This window comes from Chroicocephalus ridibundus, chromosome 13 (genome assembly GCF_963924245.1).
Source record: "Chroicocephalus ridibundus chromosome 13, bChrRid1.1, whole genome shotgun sequence".
Lineage (NCBI taxonomy): Eukaryota > Metazoa > Chordata > Aves > Charadriiformes > Laridae > Chroicocephalus > Chroicocephalus ridibundus.
Genome location: NC_086296.1, coordinates 16,610,987 through 16,633,536, shown reverse-complemented (window position 1 = coordinate 16,633,536; position 22,550 = coordinate 16,610,987). Strand labels below are relative to the sequence as shown.

The window sequence follows — 22,550 nt, the reverse complement described above, 5'->3', positions numbered from 1 at the left end:
GGACCCCTGCTTGTCCCCTCAAGGGACAAGGCAGGCTCCCGTGGTGCCATCAAAGGCACAGCAGCCCCAGGGGAACGTGGCCGCCCCAGGCACCTGCTCATCTCGAAAGCCTGGGAGAGGCAGGTGTCCAGGTTGAGGTAGTGGCGGATCATGCGGCGGGCAGCGTGGCGCTGCCAGTCCAGGACCGAGTAGCTGATGTCATCTACCAGCCGGATGGGGACCAAGGGGAACTCCTCGATGATGGGGATCCCGCTTGCCAGACGCTTCAGGTCCCAGTTCGACTGCACAGCAACCAGTGTGGGGCCCCGGCGCTCGTCCTGCACGAAGAAGAGGAGGACGTGTCCCGGTGCACCGCTCCAGCGAGCGCCTCTGCTCAGCGGGAAACTGGCAGTGCCGGACGCCCCGTCCCCGCCGCAGGTCCCCACGGGGCGGGCAGCACGCCCCAGCGTGCCTGAAGCACCCTCCAGCTGGCTGGGGGAGACACTGAGGTGGCCTTGCTGCTGGCGCTGCCCTCTGCACACCACCCCGAGCAAGACAAAGCCCTTGAGCAACACCCACTTCCACCCTTGACCTTCGGGCCAGCAGATACATGCGGGTGCTGTCGGAACTGGTGCACCAGTGCTTTCCACAGCACCCTCCCCTTCCCGCGTGCCGGCATCAACAGAGTCCCGCAGGGACCTTCCTCACACCTTCGTCTCACCTTGTAGCCCAGCAGTAGCCGCTGGATGGCTCTGTAGATGGCCTTGGGGTCGGTCTCGGCGCGCACTTCGAAGGTGTGCTTGTCCGGGGGCAGCAGTTCTTCACCCGCCTTTTCCAGCAGCGCACTGCGCTCCACCGAGAAGAGGGTGGTGAGATTCGGCATCTGGTTGCTGCGTACCTGCGCCCAAGGGGGACCGGGTTGGAGCAGGGGGGAGAGGGACCCCGGGCTGCCTGGTCCCGGGGGTCTCTCCCCTCTGTCCATCACAAGATGGGATGTGCAACGTGTGGAGAAACCTCCTGTTGCTTGACCCCCATTCATATCATCATATATGTTTGGGTTGGAAGGGACCTTTAGAGGCCACCTAGTCCAACCCCCGCCGCCATGAGCAGGGACGTCTTCAACTAGATCAGGTTGCTCAGAGCCCCGTCCCCCCTGACCTGGAATGTTTCCAGGGATGGGGCATCCCCCACCTCTCTGGGCAACCTGGGCCAGTGTCTCGCCATGGGATCACAGAATTGCCTGGGTTGGAAGGGACCTTTCGCATCACCGAGTCCAGCCATCAACCGAACTCTGACAAAAACCCGTCACTAAACCGTCTCTCTAAGCACCACGTCTGCCCGTCTTCTAAATCCCTCCAGGGATGGAGACTCAGCCATCCTGGGCAGCCTGTTCCGATGCTTGACAACCCTTTCGGTGAAGAAATTTTTCCTAATATCCATCCTAAACCTCCCCTGGGGCTACTTGAGGCCGTTTCCTCTTGTCCCATGGCCTGTTCCTTGGGAGAAGAGCCCAACCCCTCCTGGCTGCCCCCTCCTTTCAGGGAGCTGCAGAGAGCGAGAAGGTCTCCCCTCAGCCCCCTTTTCTCCAGGCTGAGCACCCCCAGCTCCCTCAGCCGCTCCTCACAGGACTTGTGCTCCAGACCCCTCACCAGCTCCGTCGCCCTAATCGTAAAACATTTCTTCTTTATATTGAGTCTAAATCTGCCCTCTTTTAGTTTCAAACTGTCACCTCTTGTCCTATTGCTACAGGCTCTACTAAAAAGTATATCCCCATCTTTCTTAAAAGCCTCCTCTAAGTATTGAAAGGCCACAATAAGGTCTCCCCGGAGCCTTCTCTTCTCCAGGCTGAACCCCCCCAGCTCTCTCAGCCTGTCCCCACAGCAGAGGGGCTCCAGCCCTCCCAGCAGCTCCGGGGCCTCCTCCGGCCCCGCTCCAACAGCTCCGTGTCCTTCTGCTGTTGGTGCCCCAGCGCTGGAGGCAGCACTGCAGGGGGTCTCCCCAAAGCAGAGCAGAGGGACAGAATCCCCCCCCCGCCCCCCTGCCCACGCTGCTGGGGATGCAGCCCGGGCTGCGGGGGGTTTCTGGGCTGCCGGCGCATGTTGCTGGGTTACGTCCAACTTTTCACCCCCCAGTACTCCCAACCCCCCAGTCTCCGAAGTCCCACCTTACCTTGTCCAGCACGAAGACGGCAGCTTTGCGCTGCGAGGGGATGAAGAGGCCCAAGAGCGCCTTGCTGCCCTGGGAGCTGTGGTAGAGGTAGATGTGGCGAATACTTCCTAGGGACACAGAGCACAGAGCATCAGCGGTACCCGCGGGGGCCAGGTCCCGGCTGCCCCACCGGCCCCTCTTCCAGGTGCCTCACCTGGCTCCAGGTAAGTGTACTGGGCCAGCGAGCGCATCTCCAGGTGGTCGATGTCAAAGGTTTCGGCCTCTCGCCCTGCCAGGTGCCTGACGAGCTGCCTGCTGACCATGCACACGCAGCCCAGGTGGATCAGGGCACGGAGGAGGAGCGGCACCTGTAACGATGGGGAGAGACGGGCTGGAAGAACTTGCCACAACTAAGCTCCTCTTGGGGGTTTCAGACCTAGAACAACCTGGCTTAAAAACCACAGGCAGGACATACCGGGGGTGCCTCTGGCATGAGTTGGGAATTATCACCCTTGCCAGTGCTGGAGAAACGGAACAGGTATCTGAATTTTTAATTCACGGGTGTCCCCACCGAGCCCCAGACCCGACCATCAAGGGCGACGGCAGGCGCTTGGGAAGATGCGCGGAGCGGTATCCGGGCGACCTTGCAGCTCTGCAACTTACGGGTTGGTGCTACCTCGGGACGCAGGCTTCCCCTGCCCCCCGCTGCTGGGGCGGCGCTGGGCTCGGCACAGTCCTCGTGCCTCGGCAGGTTTGGGGTTAACGGGAGGCGTCGGGGCGGCTCCCCAGGGGAGGCAGGGTCCGGCCACTCCGAGAGCCAAAGGCCTGCCCCCTTTCCACTGCCCCCTTTCCACGGGGCGCAACGCGCCCAACCGACGGCAGTCTTGGGGGGTGGCTGGTGAGCAAGAGGAGGGTCTGCAGAAGGTGCCGGACAGCCACGACACGCTCCCCCTCGGCCTGCAGGCCTGCCCGCGGGTTGCAGAAGCTTAAGCAAGCTCGGAGACAGCTATTTTAAAGTTCCAGCCTCTCGCAGGTGGTAATCCACAAAGCTAGCACACCGGCCGAGAAACCCTTGGGAATATTTATACTGTCCAAACCACAGAAATGCACACCCTTAGTGACAACTATTGGTCGGTACCTTATCTTAACCCCTTCCAGTGGCTAGTACAGTCCCCCTAAAAGCTGTCATTTAAAGCTACAAGGTCCTTTAATGGACGTGCGCGTGCTCCACGGACTGAGGTAGTCCAACTCGGTCTCCAGTCGAGTTGGTGGGTACGATCTCCCACTGCCATCTTTGCCTTTCCCCCAGATCCTGCAAATTTTTGTTGACTTTATGCCTTATCCAGCAGCCGTCTGGTTTTCAGCCGGTTCTGGCACCTCCTGGGGTGGGATGTTCCTCGTTATCAGCCTTCTGTTCTTCTTCAAGGGTATATTCAATAGTAAGGCATTCATTGTTTGTACCAAGTGTCTGGTTTCACAGGGCCTTGTGACCTTTTACAGCTCTTTATTCTTACTCAATGAGAGATTCTACCTCCTAAAATATATTTTACCTTTTTAAAAGGTACATTCTACCTTCTTAAAGTACATCAGCATTCCCGCGTCCTTAAGTCCCATCCCTTCGAGGAAACCGTTCCCTCCCTCGCATCCCCCTCGTTATTCTCCTGCGTTGTCCTGCTACAGGCTGTTGGAGGCCGTGCTCACAAGTGCACTGCAGGCGTTTAAAGATCAAGATGGATTTTTCCTTGCCCAGGACTGTGTCCAGCTGGGTTCTCTGTATCTCTGAGGACGGAAACCCCACAACCCTCTGAGCAAACCGCTCGATCACCTTATAGAATCACAGAACGGTTTGGGTTGGAAGGGACCTTAAAGAGCATCTCGTTCCACCCCCTGCCCTGGGCAGGGACACCTCCCACCAGCCCAGGTTGCTCCAAGCCCCGTCCAACCTGGCCTTGAACCCCTCCAGGGATGAGGCAACCACAGCTTCTCTGGGCAACCTGGGCCAGGGGCTCACCCCGCTCAGAGTGAAAAATTCCTTCCTCTTATCTAACCTAGATCTCCCCTCGCCCTATCGCTGCATGCCCTTGTGAAAAGTCCCTCTCCAGCTTTCAGATACTGGAAGGCCGCTCCAGCCCTCTCGTCACCTTTGTGGCCTTCCTCCGGACCTGCTCCAACAGGTCCATGTCCTTCTTGTGCTGAGGACTCCAGCACTGGACACAGCACTGCAGGGGGGGTCTCACCACAGCAGAGGGGCAGAATCACCCCCGCTGGCCACGCTTCTTTTGATGCAGCCCAGGATGCGGTTGGCTTTCTGGGCTGCCAGTGCACATTGCCGGGTCGTGTTGAGCTTCTCATCCGCCAACACCCCCAAGTCCTTCTTCTCAGGGCTGCTCCCAATCCTTTCTCTGCCCAGCCTGGATTTGTGCTTGGGATTGCCATGACCCAGGTGCGCAGGACCCTGCACTCGGCCTGGTTGAACGTCATGAGGTTGGCACAGACCCACCTCTCCAGCCTGTCCAGGTCCCTCTGGATGGCATCCCTTCCCTCCAGCACGCCGACCGTGCCACACACCTTAGTGTCATCGGCAAACTTGCTGAGGGTGCACTCGATCCCACTGTCCATGTCGCCAACAAAGCCATTAAACAGCACCGGTCCCAGTACTGACCCCTGAGGAACACCATTTGTCACTGATGACCACTGGGACATCAAGCCGTTGACTGCAAGGCTTTGAGTGTGGCCACCCAGCCAGTTCCTTATCCACCGAGTGGTCCATCCATCAAACCCATCTCTTTCCAATTTAGAGACCAGGATGTTGTGCGGGACAGTGTCAAATGCTTTGCACAACTCCAGGTAGATGATGTCAGTCGCTCTTCCCTTATCCACCAACGCTGTAGCCCCGTCATAGAAAGTCACCACATTTGTCAGGCATGACTTGCCCTTGGTGAAGCCACGTTGGCTGCCACCAGTCACCTCCTTATTTTCCATGTGCCTTAGCAGTTTCCAGGAGGATCTGCTGCATGATCTCGCCAGGCACAGAGGTGAGACTGACCGGCCTGTAGTTCCCTGGGTCTTCCTTTTTTCCCTTTTTGAAAATGGGGGTTACGTTTCCCCTTTTCCAGTCAGCAGGAACTGCCATGAGTTCTCAAATATAATGGAAAGCGGCTTAGCAACTTCATCCACCAGTTCCCTCAGGACCCATGGATGAATCTCATGAGGTGCCATGGACTTATGCACCTTCAGGTTCCTCAGATGGTTTTGAACCTTCTCCTACAGTGGGTGATTCTTCATTTTCATAGTCCCTGCCTTTGCCTTCTGCAACTTGGGCGTGTGGTTAGAGCCCTTGCCGGTGAAGACCGAGGCAAAAAAAGTCATTGAGTACCTCAGCCTTGTCCATGTCCCGGGTGACCAGGCCTCCCCTTTCCTTCTGGAGAGGGCTCACATCTTCCCTAGTCTTCCTTTTATCACTGACATACTTACAGAAGCTCTTCTTGTTGCCCTTGATGTCCCTGGTCAGATTTAACTCTATCTGGGCTTTAGCTTCCCTAGTCCGATCCCTGGCTGCTCAGACAGTTTCTCTGTATTCCACCCAGGCTACCTGTCCTTGCTTCCACCCTCTCCAGGCCTCCATTTTGCTTTGGAGCTTGTCCAGGAGCTCCTTGTTCATCCGTGCAGGCCTCCTGGCTTTTTGCCTGATGACTTCTTTGTTGGGATACATCGCTTCTGAGCTTGGAGGAGGTGATCCTTGAATACTAGCCAGCTCCCTTGGGCCTCTCTCTGCTCCAGGGCTTTATCTCATGGAACCCTGCCAAGCAGGTCCCTCAAGAGGCCAAAGTCTGCTCTCCTGAAGTTCAGGGTAGTGAGCTTGCTGTGCACCCTCCTCGCTGCCCGAAGGATCTTGACTTCTACCATCTCACGGTCACTGCAGCCAAGGCTACCCTTGAGCTTGACGCTCCCCACCAGCCCCTCCTTGTTGGTAAGGACAAGGTCCAGCATGGCTCCTCTCCTCGTTGGCTCCTCTGCCACTCGGAGAAGGAAGTTGCCATCGATGCATTCCAAGGACTTCCTGGATTGCTGGTGCCCTGCTGTGTTGTCCCTCCAACAGATATCGGGGTGGTTGAAGTCCCCCATGAGGACCAGGGCCTGCGAATGTGACCTTTGCAGAAGTTTTCTCTGATGTTAACACGGAGTTTCCCATGTTTCACTTTGTGCCTGCTGCCTCCCGCTCTCTCCCTGGGCACCGCTGAGAAGAGCCTGGCTCCTCTCCTTTAGTCCTCCCATCGAGAAGGTCCCCGGAGCCTCCTCTGCTCCAGGCTGAACAGTCCCAGCTCGCCCAGCCTCCCCTTGCACAACAGATGCTGCAACCCCTTGATCATCTCACTTCCTTCTAGATCTTTAAAACACCTCCGTGACCCTGGTGTTACTTCAGTTGCGAATTTTAATTTCCTCTGCTTCTTGATTTTACCAAGTCCCACTTGTTAAACGCTACGGCAGTGGAGAGGACTCAGGTTTGCTACCAGAAAGTCTCTCACAGCTACGATGAATTTGTGTCCATGCCAGTCGCTTTGGCAGAGTCACCTGAAAGAAGTTTTAGGCGCTGCTTACTAAACTAAGAGTTGTGCCTTGCCTTGTGCGACCTTCATCCCAAATTTTCTGAAAGCAGGAATTTAAGGCGGCTAAAAATGGTTCATTTCCTCCTGCCCCACCGTAACACTTTCCAGGCTACACCAATAACTTTGGTAGCTGAAGTCTCCCAGGTTGCTGAGGCTCCTTTTGCCCTCGCAGCCTCTTGCATTTTGTAGCCAATGGCACCGCTGCTCCCACCAAACTTCTGCTACTTAGGCAAAGACTTTTGATCCGTAATAATTCTACCTTGCATTTTAGTAGCAAATTCACTGCTCTCTCTGCCTTCTTTAACATGGAGCCCCACGCTTACAACGGTGCAGCCCACTCTGCCGCTTCCGTAGAGGTCAGGTCCTGGCACTACAACGTCTTGATTAAATTCCTGTCACCAAGTTTTGAGCTGCTGAACAAACCAGTGTCCCCATTAGAAGCCGGCGTCCCCGTTTCCCATCTTCATTTTCAGGCTTTCAGCACTGATAGCGCCGGTAAACTTCATTTTGACTCGATTGCTTTGTACTGAACTTTCTTTAGGTTGTTCTTGCTCTTCCCAAACTTTCAAGTTGTATCCTATTCTTCTTTCTAAAGCGTTTATAACCTCCTTTTAGAGGACAGGGCACCCAGTGCGACTCCCCGCGTGTTGGGTTTTCCCCTGTCTTTACTCTAACTACCCCGTATCTGTTCTGCTTCAAACATCAGCAGGCTCGCTCTGGTTTGGTTTTGAGGAAGATCGCCCCTTCTGCTTAAGCGCCTTCTTTCCCCCAAAGTTTCCTAACTTCAAATAAACCAAACCTCCTTTCCCTGACGTGCCTCGAACCACGTGCTGATACTCACTATCTCTGCCCACGCGAAGGCAGGTACATTCCCCAGTCCTCTGCTGCGCGGGGCTTCTGATTTTTGATGTCTCACCAAGTTGCTGACTTTTTAAGCGCCGGGTGCCCTTCTGTGCCACTGGGTACCCAGCTACCCCTCAGCGACCCTTCCCAGTGCGCGCCCGGGGGCGTTACCTGCGTCTCATACACTCCCTCGATGTCTGGAGCAGAGAGGTCCGCATTGATCTCGTTGATGTGCTCTTGGTACATGTCTTCGGAAACGGAGTATTCATACAGGTTGTAAACCAAGTTTGAGCGGGGCAGGATCCTGTTCACCTGCGAAGGCAAGGGACACGCTTAGCGGGGCACATCGTACCACCGCTGCCAGGAGCCCGGGCACATCGAAGGGCTGCGAGAGCTGGGGTCTGAGCCAGCCCAGCTCCCGGTGCTCCTCTCTCATAAGGAAATCGGTGGTTTATGCTCGTGCTTGTTATTAATTCCCATAACAGAGAACCTGCCTTCTGGGCAGGCAGTGATTATAGCAGAGGGACCAGGGACCGGATGAGGTATATCCGTGGACTGGGAGAGTGCGAGCCTGCAAGGCAGATGCTTGTAATATCTGCTTGCGGCGGAGGTGAAGCACCTTATCTCACCACAAGCAGCTGTCTCCCCTTCCAGAAGGGGCAGATCCTCACCTTCCTGTAGGCTGTTCCCTCCTCTGGCTTCGGGACGCGCTGGTTGACGTAGAAGACCCGGGGGATGCTCAGCCTGATGCAGTGCAGGTCGCTCCCGATCACCGCCCACAGCCTGAACAGCCCAGGCTGGCCGGTCTCGGCGATCTGCGGGTCACGGGGGTACAAAGTTAGCGTTGTACCCTAACAGCTCTAACACCGACACGCTCCAGTGCTTATGTCTAAGCTGCAGAGCACTTTGTGGATCTATACGGCCAGTTCGTGGCCACAAAGAGAACAGAGGGCCTAAAGAGTCATCTTTAAGAGTCCCCATGTCCTGCTACTGTCCCAGGGCACCACGGAGAAAACTGGCTAAGGCTGGCCAACCCATTCGAGCTGACCCTTAATGACAGCCAGGTCACTCTGACGGCCCGGACCAGCCGTCCCGCCCCAAGCTCGTGCTTGCACAAGGGCTGCCGGCAGCTCTGACGGCCTTTCTGGAAGATGAAGTGGGTGGCAAGGGGCTAGGCTCAGACGGCCGCGCGTAACGAGGATTTGTGAAAAGCCCAAACGATGGCACCACCCTGCCTCTGCATTTGTCTGCTGTCTGCTTCCAGGCAGCGCTGGAATCCTGTCCCTGTCACAGGCACGCTGAGCTCCCCAGTACAGGAGAGACGTGGACGTACTGGAGAGAGTCCAATGAAGGGCCACAAGGATGAAGGGGGGACTGGAGCATTTTTCCCACGAGGGAAGGCTGTGAGAGCTGGGACTGCCCAGCCTGGAGCAGGGGAAGCTCAGGAGGAATCTCATCAATGTACTCAAATATCTGAAGGGAAGGGCAAAGAGCACAGAGCCTGACTCTTCCCAGCGGTGTCCAGTGGCAGGACACGAGGCCGTGGGCACAAACCAGAACACGGGAGGTTCCCTCTGAACATCAGGAAACACTTTTTCACTGTGAGGGTGACTGAGGCCTGCCACAGGGTGCCCAGGGGGGTTGTGGAGTCTCCCAACCTTGGACATACTCAAAACGCCATCCGGACACTGTCCGAGGCAACTGGCTCTGGGTGGCCCTGCTTGAGGAGGGGGTTAGACCAGACAGACCCCAGAGCTGCCTCCAACATCTGATGGTGTTTTTGTGGTTCTGTGACCGCTGCCCCGTGCTGCCCATGGGCCGACCTGGACCTGCCCCACTGGCAGATCGACGCGCACGTCCCAGATTCACCACCAAGAACGACCACGTGGGCTCCTGTTTCCACGCAGATGTGCGTGAGCGTGAGGCTTCGCAGCCCCACCTGGCCTCCCCAGGGCGAACACCAGTGGTGTTGGGCTCAGCAGTCCGTGACCACAGACGGTGTAAACGCAAGGCTTACGTCCCGGGCTGCCCACTAGGGCCGGTTCCCTCCCCAGTACCTGCACGATCTGCCAGGGCAAGTCGAGGATGCTGCGTGCTGTCCTGCGCAGGTAGCTGCTCAGCCCCTTGGAGAGGGCATCGCGCACCACTCCTCCACCTGCTGTCTCCCCACCATCCTCCAGACGCCGCCTCTTCCGCCGCTCCCGCCGCTGCCGAGCCTGCAGCTCCCACTTCTTCTGGTGGTAGCGCAGCCAGACCAGCCGCTCTTCCTGAGGAGCCAGACAGCACGCATGAGCCGAGCCAGAAACCAGCACAGGCTTCCCAGCCCCCAACACTGCTCCGCAAAGCCAAGCCCCCCAGCCCCCAGCCCCACATCACATTCCTGACCCAGCTGTGAAGACACCACCACCCCCTTTTCCCAAACAGTGGTTGTATTTCTCCATCTCCTGGTTGTATTTCTCCTTGGAGCCCTGAGCCACGGATGTGCGGAGGGTTTCAGGAGACCCCACAGCTTGCTCCTGGCAGCACCCAAGCTGCTCGGGTGGGTGAGCACAGCCCCAGGGCATCTTCTGCCCAGTCTGCTTCAACCTACCTTGGTGGTGCCCAGGGGCGGAGGTGGACCCAGGATCTCTCGCCAGGACTGGGAGAGCTCCAGGTCCTGGGAAGTCTGCTGGCTTTCCTCTGCTGCAGGGACGCGCTTCCGCTTATTTGTGATGGGAACCAGTGGCTGAAGGGCCTTGGCCGCCCCAAAGTCCTCTATGTCGCCAATCTGTGAGTTGGGTGTCCCCTCTGGGGGCTGGTTGGCGAGGACCTGAGGGCACAAGGACAGCAGGAGGACACGGGTTGCAGAAGAGGAGCCCCACCAGCACAGCCAGCACCTTTCCCTCACCCTCTTTACCTGTCTCTTGCCTTCCGAAGTGAAGAGCTCGTTGATTTTTTTCTGTTTGTACACATCGTTCTTCTCCAGGAGTTTCTTGTGGAGCCAATCTGGGTGCCGGACCCGTGGCACTGGGTTCTTTACCTGGAGAACATCTCCAAATCACGCTGAGTTCCCCCGACCAAAGCCCTCCTCCTGCCCCACCACCGCCCCGTACCTGCTGCAGGGCTGCAGGAATGGTGATGATTTTCTGGATGGTGCTGCCCAGTCTCTCGATGTAGTAGTCCCAGTCCAGGATCTGTGAAGAGGGCAGAGCAGTGGGTAGCAAAGAAAGCCGCGTAGAAGACAACCAGATGCGGGATCAAGCGCCTCACGGGGACCCCCACCCCCAGCACCCAGCTTCGTAAGCACAAGTAGCCACCGCCCAGGTCGTGCTTCTGAAGGGACGAGCCCTCGTCCCGGAGAAGGGATGCTCCGCTCACCGCACGGATGTTGAAGTCCTGCAGCGAGGGGCTCTTCAGCCATTTTCGGAGGTAGTGTTTGCGCACGCTGGGCTCGGCTTGGAAGATGGCGAGGGGGATGGCCCTGGGGAAGGCAGGGAAGCACTTATTACCCGCTTGGAGCAAGGTCCCGGCACCACACGACCCCCTCTCCCAGCCTGCAGAAAGCTTCCAGGCTTTTCCTCCCACCCCTGGGAGGCCACCATGCAGTGGTTGGCCGGCATTACCCATTGCTCGTCTTGCTCATGGTCTGAGCCAGCAGACGGCTGATCACTTGGCCACACCACGCCAGCTTGCTCACCTCCTGCTACCCTGCCCTTCCCCTCTTGGTTGCCCCCGCGCTGGCAAAAGCCCTGGCCCCTCAAGATGGAGGTTACCTCTCAGTGACTGGAGACCCTTCTGGTTTCTTGGAAATGATGAACCGGCAGCTCAGCCCTGCATCCTTCACCATCTGGTCCCCCAGGAACTCTGCCAGGCGCTTGGCAGTGCTGATGGAGGTGGACTTCTGCTCCCCATAGTCCTCCAGCTTGCGCGACATGGAGCGGTTCTCCGAGATCAGCTCAAACAGCTCTGAATCAGGCATGTTGGCAGCCTGCAAGGGAGGAAAAAACCCCAAAGCTAGCAAGAACGTAACGATCTAACCTTGCTGCTGGCAGATACAGAGAGCGCCTACATCCACTGCTGTGGGTCTCTACGGGAAGACCGTGAATTTCTCCCCGTCGCAGCTGCCCATGTGACGTATTGGAAAGAGAGAGCGTGGCTCTGAAGCCTGCATTGGTTTATCCTGTGGATGGGCTGTGGCAGCACTGCTTTGTGATGCTCACGCAAAGTAGCCGGGCTCACCAAGGATTTGTCGGACAAGGGTCATTGCGAAACGGGAAGCTCTCAGTCCCTCTCACCCCCCTAGTTTCTTGCAATTTTCCCTACTCTCCCCAGTTATTGCGTAGCTGACGCCTCTGTGCTTCTCCTAAAGCCCTCCGCAGGCAAGCGGCTCCCTCATTTTCTGCCTCGGTGAATGCCCTTAGACAACGTCCTCGGGGAACGAGGGCCACCAGACCAGCTTCACGATGGAGATGGCTGGAGAAGGACACCACCCACCCACCGCCACAGCTGAATGAAGAGCCTTCGCACTAAAAGGCACTAAGCAGCAGCCCTAGAGAACCAAAGCAGCAAAAATCAGATGGAAGCGACCATCAGAGCGGACCACCTACTCTGTCCAAGTGAAGTCCACCCTCCCCACAGTGCCTGACTGGCTCCAACACTTCTTCTCCAGCTCCACCTTGGGAGCACAGACGTGCTGACCCGTGCTTACCTTGCTGTAGAGGACATCCAGCCAGTAATCAGCCACCTTGGCCACAGAAGCGTAGACCTCCTCCAGGGTGCTACCTTTCAGAAAGGCTTCAAACACGGAAGACTGGAATATCTTCACCAGCTGCAGCTCTCCTCGGCGCTTCACCTCAAATCCCTTCAGCTCAGCCAGGGACCCGTCCTCGTTGAATACTGCGTACCTAGGAGACACAGCCTGGGCAAAACCTGGCCGGCATCGAGGGACGCGTTCTCCAGGATCCCGCTGGTGTCCCTCCTGCCAGGGCGCTTCTCCCCATGGCGCCATCCAACGTGGTCAACGGAGCCGTGGTGCTCGGCACCGGGATGATCTTGGAATATCTACAGCTGCTCTACCAACTGTCTCCACTTGGTCTGCAAAAGCACGTCAGCTCGTGCCCCGACTCCTCCATCCCGACCCGGGGAATGATCTTAATTGCACACAAGTAAAGGGCAGGAGGTGAGAGCCCGGGTGGGAGAATGGAGGAAGATATTAGGTTTATTAGTAGAGGTTTAGAGAGAAGAAGGAAACTTGTCAGCTCAGATGCTCGGCAAAGGGGTTCAGAGGAAACTGGACGTAGCCATGACACAACTATAAGAACACTCGCCCATCTCCCCTTTTCTCTCGCATTTTTTTTGCATTTCACAGCCCTGCCAATTATGCGTGTGTCTCAAGAAAAACCTTAGAGGCGCATCAGCTAAGGGAAGAGAGGGGATCCTCAAACCTACGTTGTCTCGCCAGCCCTTCTCCCACCTGACCGTGTTCCCGTGGGCACAACCTTCTCTTCCACCACCACCACCGCTGGTGCCTGCCAGCCACCTCCAGGCTGGTTTGGTTGGAAAGCGACCAAGAAATAAATGCACTTGCTAACATCCCCAAACTTCAAGAAACCAAGAGGGCCCGAGACTAAGAGTCCTGCGAGCAGAGCCCGCTCAGTGCTTGGCATCACCTCCACCCCTGTGGTAGGGACTCGTCGCTTGCAGAAAGGCTCTGACACAGACGGTGGATGCCGGAGCTCGTCCGATGGGACATTAAGCCCAAAGAAGCCCAGAGCTGTAAGGACAGAGGGTGCTGGAGGGCAGCGCCAGCATTTCTTGGAGCCAGACCCAGGTCTGTGGGCACCCCTCTAGCAAGTGGCTGCTACTGCTCGAGCTCACCCTCCTATTTAGGAGGCTCCAGAGAAATCCGTGAAGTTTGAGCACAACTATCCTATAACGTGACAGTAATGGCAGGACCTGTTCCTTCTTCCAGATGGAGAAGGAAGGGGAAACGTCTATGAAGAAGCATTGCCAGAGGTCTGTGAACTCCTGAGAGATGGGAAGGCAGGAACCGGTGAGTTTAAACAGATTGGGTTGAATATAAGCAATACAAGAACTCCTCAGAAGGAAAGTCAAAGCTCTCCACACCTCGCAGCCAAACAAGATCGTATCTGGTCACCACCCACTTGGAGAAAGTTGTGTTGCTGTTATCTTCTAAAATTTACTGCCATAGTATGGCACTGGAGGCAAGTGCATTCATGGGTTCCAAGGTGATCGGGTGTAAGGAACCATTTAAAGCCAGGGAATCAAGCACACTGCCAGCTCCAGGGGCAAGGACCAACGTGCCCCACACGCACGAAGGGAGAGAGGCCCTCAGTCCATTACCTGGGGGAAGTGATACTAGTTCGAGCTTTGAAATCTCACCTTTTCTTCAGCTTCTTGCCCTCCTCCTTGGAAGCTGGGAGGATCATGGCCAGGTACGGTCCATCCACTTCAAAAAAGATGCTGTTCTCCGAGCGCGTGACGTAGGTGAGAGAGGCTGGATCCTGCAGTTCCTGGTACTGATCATTCGTGAAACCTTCCTACGGGCAAAGCCCCAGAGAACAGCTTCACCCAACAGCCGGGATGGGTACACCAGGGGGTGCCCCTCAGGCACACCCTGCCCAAAGGGATCCCTGAGCACCCCTCTGAAAGCTACAGCACAATTTAGGACTCAAAAAATCAAAACATCTGACCTGCCTGTTGAGAATAAAAATGCTTTGGCCCCTAAGGTTATATTCTTTTGTCTTACAGAAGCTGGAGCAAGCAGAGGATGGGTTTGGACCTTGCTCCAGCCTGGACTTCCGTCCTGCACAGGTGAGCAGACCTCAACCCCGGCCCCTTACCCACCACCCTCTCTGCTGCGGGGATATCGGAGCCTCTCCCTCCGCTGAGATGCTCTCCAGGGCAGAGAGCAGCTGTGGGACAAGCAGGGCCATCAGCCCCAACGTCCCCCTCGCCACGTGGGGAGTGGAGATGGAAGAGAGACCCTCCTCCCTCGTGAGTCCTCCACCTCCTTTTCCCCAGCCTGCAGAGCTGGCCTGGATGGGCGCAAGACTCACCTTCACCAGGATGTTCAGCATGGCACCTGGGTAGGAGATTGTCACCTTCGGCTTCTTGGCATTGGTTGACTTGATGACAAAGTTCTCCGGGAAGCTGTTGGGGAGGACACACCAAATCCCATCGGTATCCAGTTCCAGAGGTCTCCTGAGGAAGAAAGGATGGTCACTGTCAGGAGGAGAGTGGACGACAGGTGAGGCTCAGCTCTGTGTCCCCCATAAAGGCAGAGGCAGCCTGTTGCACCCACTCTCTGGTCCCTTCAGCAAAGCAAACCCTCATAATACAACCGAATCACCACAGCAGTGCCGGAGATCTGAATTTTCAACATTAACTGCCGAAAGCTCAGGTGTTTAAAGTGTCCTGGATGCAAACGGACCTTTCTTCCCCAGGCCAGCACGTACTCACCCAATCTGCTCGATCAGTTCCCTGGCCTGGGTGATGATATTCGCTCCCGTGAAGCAGACGATGCCAGCCATTTCCATGGAGTACCAGCGAGCCCTGCGAGTAGAGGAGTCAAAGTGAAGAGCATGAAGTGCTCCCTCTCAAACCCAGCTGGGGAAAGGGCAGGAGGACCTCCAGAGGACGAAGGGCAAGAAACACATCAACACTTGGCAGACTGTTCTCCTCGCCCTGGCTACAGTGCTTCAGAAAAGCTGGAAACCCACTAGCGGACAGGATTGCCGTCACTTATGCCCAACACTTAATGTCTGGCAAGAGTCTCCAGGATGAGAAGTCATCGGCAGAAGCAAGAGGAGAGTGTTACAGGTTTCATTCTGGTGCTTCAGAAGCAGGTGAAGCAAGTGACAGCCTCCCTAGGACAGTCCCGGTTTCCAAGGGTACTCTCTGGAGGACCCCAGCGTCACCCCGGGGGGGAGACTCACCCTTTCCGCATGACGTAGCCGTAGAAAGAGTTGAGGATGCACTTGTGGGCCAGCTGCAGGGAGTCATACAGGATTTCCATGTTCTTGCAGCGCTTCACTTCAGAGGCGTCTCCTGTCTCCACCGCTGCAGAGAGCTTCTTCTTCCACACCTGCAAGGCACGGGCAGCGTCAGGATGATCCCACACGTCACGACTGGTGGTACCCAGCTGGCTGCCCCTCGGTCCCAGCAGAGCGTTACGACTCTAGAACAGCAGCTTTGCCAAAGAGCAGTAGCGTGAGCTGAACATTTCCTTTTTCTTTTGCAGCAGAGGCGTTGGCCAGAGCCGCTTTGCCACGCGGCAGGAGGGACCTGCAGCACTGACCGTAACTCTGACAGCGACAGTCAGAATGCAACCAGCGCCGGCAGCGCTGCCCGCCCGCATCACCTGTGCCGCGCCACGTGTGCGCAGGCAGGAACCGAATACACGGCCGGCAGCAATCGCCGATGGCTGGCCAAAGAGCAGAACCGCCTCTCGGCCAGCTCCTGCTCCGCAGCAGAAAACGCACCTGGGAGTAACCACAAAGCAAACTGCTCGTTAATTAACTCCGCCAGAGGCAGAGTCCCAGGGGCTCCTCGTTGCCTTCAACACCATCCAAGAATAACACGCCCTGGTCTCTTCTCGCACAACCCTCAACCAGCAGAGAACTAGAACGTCCTCCTGGACTCAACCGTTGGTTAACCCGAGGTCCAGACTTTGCTTCTCAGCTTGTCTCTTTCCTCCAAGTAGGGAGAATGCCCCGGACGGAGCAGATATATCAGAGCAGAGACCAGCTGAGGATTTGCTGACCCCAGTGAAAAGTGAAGATGCAGCTTCGTTTCCAACAGCCCCACAGAGGCAGTAAATGCCGTGGCAGCAGCCGTTGAAGATTCGGCAGCGAGGAACCACAGCCGTCAAGAGCCCCACCACGTCCTTCCCACCACTAAGGCTGAACAGAGCAACCCTTTAGGGTTCAGGCTTTTTGGCAAGACAAGTTAAACCAGAGGTTGAGCTCAGTACCTTGTGCAGCCCCTTGAACTCATAGCGGCGGTCCCTGAAAGCTCGCACGGTGTCCACATAGAAAGAGTTCTCCCGCTGGCAGATGGTGGTGACTCGTTCCTCCACCTTGGTGACGTGGATCTTCTTGTACGCCTTGCGGCAGTAATCTAAGTCAAGGGAAGAAGCGCAGGGAGCTTCTGAGGGCTGGGTGCCCCGCTACGGACAGAGGGGTGGGCACAGTATGGAGAGGGAGAGATCCAAGCATCGGGACGGGTGAGCGGGGGGGCCAGCCCTAGTGCAAAGGGAGGGGAAGGAGGACACCAGCGCGGAGAGAAGCAGCACCTCGCTGTGGAGAGGTAGGGGCAGGCGCGGAAAAGGAACTCGTGACGCGTATATGGCCCATCCACACACCCAGCCCCTGCCCCCGGCCAGGTGGGGGGTTGTGCTGAGCACTGTCACTCCAGGTGAGCAGATCATGTTATGTTTCCCTTTCATTAACAGGCTTTAATTAGCAGCCTTCGAAAAAACGTAGCCATTCACGTTTCAGCTCAAATCCCTGGCTCCCAACAGACAAAAGGAGAAACACTGACGCAGGCACCGGTGCCCGGCCCCTCTTCGGGAAGCCCACGGGAGCTTGCTGGGATCCTGGAGAAGGTCTGCCAAAGCGTGGGCTGAGACCAGACCCCGTCTGAACTAACCCGCAGCTGGACGAGGTAACTAACGGGGAGCACCGCTGACAGTCTAGGTTGCAAAACACGGCGCCAGAGCATGATGGTGACTTTTTTTTTTTTTTTTACCTGCCAGACGCTTTTTCTCATACTTGGCTTGTTCTTCCCGGGAGAGCTCGTGGAAGGCGCGGGGGACTCCCTCGGGGGACAGGGGAGGGAACTTCTCCGACTCCAGCTGCTGCTGGATGCGGTGATACTCGCTGCGGCTGGCCGGCACTGCGGAGGAGGGCAGTTAGCAGTTTCCCAGGGGAGAAGCAGGAATTCGTCTCCATCTCTGTGGGTTGGACTGAATGGTCCTTACGGTACTCATAGAATCATAGGGTTGGCAGGGCCCTCTGGAGATCACCCAGACCAACCCCCGGCCAGAGCAGGGTCACCCACAGCAGGTGGCACAGGAACGCGTCCAGGCGGGGTTGGAATGTCTCCAGAGACGGAGACTCCACCACCTCTCTGGGCAGCCTGTGCCAGGGCTCTGCCACCCTCACAGCAAAGAAGTTCCTCCTCATGTTGAGATGGAACTTCCCATGGTCACGTTTGTGCCCGTTACCCCTTGTCCTGTCCCCGGGCACCACTGAGAAGAGCCTGGCCCCGTCCTCCTGACACCCCCCCTTTCAGTATTTATAAGCGTTGATAAGGTCCCCCCTCAGCTGTCTTTTTTCCAGACTGAAGAGACCCAAATCCCTCAGCCTTTCTTCACAAGAGAGATGTTCCAATCCCCTCAGCATCTCGGTAGCCCTTTGCTGTCCCCTCTCCAGCAGTTCCCTGTCCCTCTGGAAGCGGGGAGCCCAGAACTGGACCCAGTGCTCCAGGTGCGGCCTCCCCAGGGCAGAGCAGAGGGGGAGGATGACCTCCCTCCACCTGCTGGCCATGCTCTTCTTGATGCCCCCCAGGATGCCATTGGCCTCCTTGGCCACCAGGGCCCACTGCTGGCTCATGGGCATCCCGTTGTCCCCCAGGACTCCCACGTCTCTTTCCACAGAGCTGCCCTCCAGCAGGTCACCCCCAGCCTGTCCTGGTGCGGGGGGTTATTCCTCCCCAGGTGCAGCACCCTGCACTTGCCCTGGTTGAATTTCCCAAGGTTTCTCTCCGCCCAACTCTCCAGCCTGGCCAGGTCTCTCTGGATGGCGGCACAGCCTTCCGGAACTACTTACTGAACTCTCCTCGCCACTGCCAAGTCATGCGGCGCTGACAGTTGGCACCCGGCTTGTTGAAGTCGCAGGCAGCACATGTGGCCTCGTCCACCATGGCTGAGGGCTGAACGCAAGTAAGAGACACACAGGCGTTAGAGGGGTCGGCTCTTCACACGACGACTCCTGCCAGAACAGGCGCTGGGTGCCAGAAGAGCACAGGTGTGAACATCAGAGATGGTACTCAATGAGTTCTCCTTTCCAGAGCCTTTTGGGAGCACAAAAGCCGCAAAACCAATAGCTGGTTTTTTGGGAAGAGCCCTGGCTAAAGTTGTAGCTCAGCCTTGGCAGGCATCCACGGCAGCGTGACCGAGTTTCACACCTCCCCCTGCCCTGAGCAGAAAGCTCAGGGGATGCAATCAGAGGGACCACCAAGGTCATCCGAAAGAGAAATCGGGAGAGACAAGGCTGACGTCACCCACCTGCAACCTGTTGGTCAGAATGATGTTGGGGTACATGGCCCCCACATCTAGATGGTAGATAAGGGGACACTCGATTCTGTTCGGAACATCCTTCAGGGAATTCAGTTTGACCTTGATTTCATCACAAACCTGTGGCAAGACAAAAAGAAGTGAAACTCAGACAGGAGGGAGTTAATGAATGAAATACTTGTCGAATCCGGTCCTGTAACTCCTGGGCGGGGACACCCGCCCCTGACTCTGGGGAAGGACCTAAAGGACCAACGGAGCAGCACCAGGGGCCCCTTGACCACCGTCCCGGTTTTGGTTTGGACCTCCAAGGTAGGCTTTATCTGTCGGGGTACGTGGGAGGTGAGAGCAGCTACTTCCTAAAGGTTACTCAAAGACCTCTTCAGCGCAAATGGGTTAATGTGGACAACAGCAAAGACCAGAGGTCCCCAGTCACTAACTGATGGTGCCCTCCAAGAAACGCCGGACTCGGCTTTGGAGGGGGGCAACCTGCACTTCGTAGCCATAAGCAGGGAACAAGAGGAACGTGAGCATTTGGGATATCTGAGGGGTCTGTCTTCTCGCTAAATCCCTTCCCAGCTCGTGCAGAGCTTTGCTCCTGGTTGAACCTGCAAAGGGGACGGCAGGAACCGCGTCCCTCGGCCAGGGCAGAGACCTGGATCCCCGGGCTGGGCTCCAGCAGCCGGGCAGAGGGGTCCTGGCCGGGGCTGACAGAGGCGGCGGCTGCTTAACATCCCCCAACAGCGTCTGCTCTGCAGGTGCCCACTGATGGGCTGCTTGGTCTTTCTCCACAGAGCACAAAACGAAGCTTAACAGCCACTTTAAAGCTGCAGCCCCAGCCTGGCACCCCAGCCCTCCCCACCAAGCCCAGCCGCGCCGCGCCGCGGGCGACGTACCTCCTGGAAGTTGGTGACTTGATCCAACGGCAAACCCTCCTCCTCCTCGATGGCGTGCCGCAGCGTCTTCTCCACGTGCTGCACCAGGAAGTCAAAGGCAGCAGGATTCTGCGGGGGCGTGGGGACAGCGCTGGGACCACGGGCTGCCACCCCCCGGCTGCAGGCTGGCAGCTCCTGCCCCGCTGCCATGTCCCTGCCTGAGTTGGGGAGCTCTGAGCACAGCCCGGCGGCACGCTGAGGCACTGGCAGGGTCTGGACCACTGACACCGGGTCAAAAAATAAAGCAATGAAAGGAAGAGACAAGGGCAGCTAATGAGCAGCTGGTTGCGTTCGGGTTTGGTAGTGCAGCACCTCTCGCGGCCGCACGCCAGTTGGCACAGGGGTGCAGCGATTCCGACTCAGTCCAGGTCCTTTTATGCGCCCAGCGCGTGCTCCCCCACGAGCGTTCGCTAGACGATACCCACCAAAATGTCCTGCGCCGAGGGCGGCGCGTTGCACAGCAAAGGGCGAAGCCACCTCTGAAAACTTCAGAGCACAACGCAGGCGCGAAGCAGGGCAAGGGGAGGGTGATGGAGACAGCAACGTGAACCAGAAACAGGGGAAAGACGCCCAGGAAGGGTTCAGAACTTCCTTTGGGTGGGAGAAGGACAGAGGGAGGACAGAACCCCGAGGGGACGGAGGTGTATCATCTTCCAAAACCCCCTGGCTTAAAACCAGACCCAAACCCCCACGTCAGCACTCTCCCTTGCTGTCACCAAGGCCCGGCTTGCTTCCGGCCTGTGACACATATCATGGAACACCAGGCTGGAGGGGACCCCGGGGACTATTGCCTTTATTGGCACAAGCACGGTCTAGAGAAGACGGCCCAGAGCCCTGCCCAGCTGAGTCTTAGAAGTGTCCCAACCACGGGGACACCCACTTCCCTCGGGAGCGCATTCCAACGGCTGATTGTTCTCGCTGTGAAAAACTTCCCTCTTGCGTCCAATCGGAATCTCCCCAGGAGTAACTTGTACCCATTACCCCTCGTCTTTTCCACGTGACTCCTTGTAAAAAGGGAGGCTCCATCTTCTCCCTTAAATACTGGAGCGTGGGGGTAAGGTCTCCCCTAAGCCTTCTTTCGTCACTTGCCCTCCCGGTGAAGCACAGATGGGCCCTTGGAGCCTCCTCCCATCCCTTCCCAACCAAGCTCCGTGCAGATCCAGGTGCTCAAGGTCTCCTGAAGGATGACAGCTCCTGCCCAAGCCTGGCAGGGACTCGGAGGAGACCTTAACACCAGCCGAGGGTTATTGCTCACCACCACACTGAGGACAGGGGTTGGCTGCGCGGCCTCTTACCATTTTGAAGCGGCAGGGGATGTCGCTGCGGAAGACGCCAGATTCCAGCGCTTCCACATGGCCTCCCACGTACGTCTCCGAGTCCAGCACGTGGCCATCTTCCGTAAGTTTGTTGAATTCCTGCTCCTGCTTGTTGGGGAAGATGATGTTGGCATGATAGGCCTGAACCATCAGCAGCGCCTCACACAATGTCCCAGATCCTTTTCTTAACACCTGCAGGAGAGACGTCAAAGCTGGTTTTATACTCAAAAAGAATAGACTTACGTTAGATATCAGGAAGAAATTCTATACTATAAGGGGGGTGAGCCCCTGGCCCAGGTTGCCCAGAGAAGCTGTGGCTGCCCCATCCCTGGAGGGGTTCAAGGTCGGGTTGGACGCAGCTTTGAGCAACCTGGGCTGGTGGGAGGTGTCCCTGCCCAGGGCAGGGGCGGTTGGACTAGGTGATTTTGAAGGTCCCTTTCAACCCAAACCATCCTGTGATTCAGCAAGAAGCGCTGTGCCAGTGCTGGTGGGAGCGGACTGGCCTTACAGCCGCATCAGCGAGCCGGACGCGTCAGCTGGTGACACACGTGCAACCAGGCAGCGGGCAGTGCTGCGGCCCACAGCGGGGGTGATGGGAGCAAGCGAGAAACCAACACCGACTCCTTCGTGTTGGCCAGGAGGAAAGCAAGCTACAGACAGCACAAAGACCCACAGCCCTCGGCTGCCATCACCTCCCGACGCCACTCCATTGTCAAGCACCTTTGTAAGCAAAACCAGGTGGGGACAGAGGGACGTTTCCTCCATGCTTGGCACGGACAGCTTCCTAACCACCCTCCCTCCAGCTGACAGCAGCCACCAGGAGACCCAGCTTTGCGTGACCACAAGCGCAAGTAAACTCGGCTGAGCACGGAGCACCAGCCACGCTTCCTTGCGCCAGCCCCATAGTGCCAACCCTCGGGTCTCTCGTCCTTCAGCACCTCCCTCCAAACACCCCAGGGCTGTGGAGAGAAAGGAGAAGCCTCCAAATCCATCCTCCCCCCTCCCCTGACGGACGGTAAAGTGCCCGGGCAGCGGGACTCAGGTCCGCGGCCGAGGTGTCCCTGCGGCGTGGGAGACGTGGCTCTTCGCCCGGCAAAGGAATCGTTGTTTCAGGAGCGCGCTCACCTCATCAGGCTCCATGGGAATGATGGTGCACAAGGCGAAAATGAAAGGATGCACGTACTTCATGTACATGTAATAGGTAGCAACGGCGTCGGACACCGAATAGGTGGCCAGGGTCTGTCGAGGAAGGGCGAGAGGCAAATTAATCCCAATCACACGTGACAGAGCAGCTCAATGACGACAATCTTTCATCGATTCCTGCTGGGCACGCTCCTAGCAGCGGGAAGGAGGGAAGGGTGTATTTCTCCATATCCCAGGTTGTAAAGAGCAACCTGTTTGCTTCTGAGCACATCGTGCTCCGGCT

At 57.2% G+C, this 22,550-nt stretch overlaps 1 protein-coding gene across 1 annotated transcript in view; it reads right to left on the bottom strand.

Annotated features, from left to right (window-relative positions):
- Positions 1-22,550, bottom strand: part of POLE (DNA polymerase epsilon, catalytic subunit) — a 34,453-nt gene that overhangs the window by 5,162 nt on the left and 6,741 nt on the right. Inside the window, exons 13-36 of the mRNA XM_063350951.1 lie at positions 22,250-22,363; positions 21,104-21,316; positions 19,770-19,877; positions 18,868-18,996; positions 18,410-18,512; positions 17,328-17,474; positions 16,552-16,697; positions 15,515-15,663; positions 15,039-15,131; positions 14,636-14,780; positions 13,959-14,116; positions 12,265-12,460; positions 11,330-11,544; positions 10,935-11,037; positions 10,670-10,750; positions 10,474-10,596; positions 10,168-10,386; positions 9,635-9,844; positions 8,249-8,392; positions 7,749-7,889; positions 2,342-2,495; positions 2,149-2,255; positions 701-877; positions 94-317 (exon numbers count right to left, since the gene is read on the bottom strand). Coding sequence (XP_063207021.1) covers positions 94-317; positions 701-877; positions 2,149-2,255; positions 2,342-2,495; positions 7,749-7,889; positions 8,249-8,392; positions 9,635-9,844; positions 10,168-10,386; positions 10,474-10,596; positions 10,670-10,750; positions 10,935-11,037; positions 11,330-11,544; positions 12,265-12,460; positions 13,959-14,116; positions 14,636-14,780; positions 15,039-15,131; positions 15,515-15,663; positions 16,552-16,697; positions 17,328-17,474; positions 18,410-18,512; positions 18,868-18,996; positions 19,770-19,877; positions 21,104-21,316; positions 22,250-22,363 — 3,599 coding nt within the window. The remainder of the gene's footprint in view (positions 1-93; positions 318-700; positions 878-2,148; positions 2,256-2,341; positions 2,496-7,748; positions 7,890-8,248; positions 8,393-9,634; positions 9,845-10,167; positions 10,387-10,473; positions 10,597-10,669; positions 10,751-10,934; positions 11,038-11,329; positions 11,545-12,264; positions 12,461-13,958; positions 14,117-14,635; positions 14,781-15,038; positions 15,132-15,514; positions 15,664-16,551; positions 16,698-17,327; positions 17,475-18,409; positions 18,513-18,867; positions 18,997-19,769; positions 19,878-21,103; positions 21,317-22,249; positions 22,364-22,550) is intronic.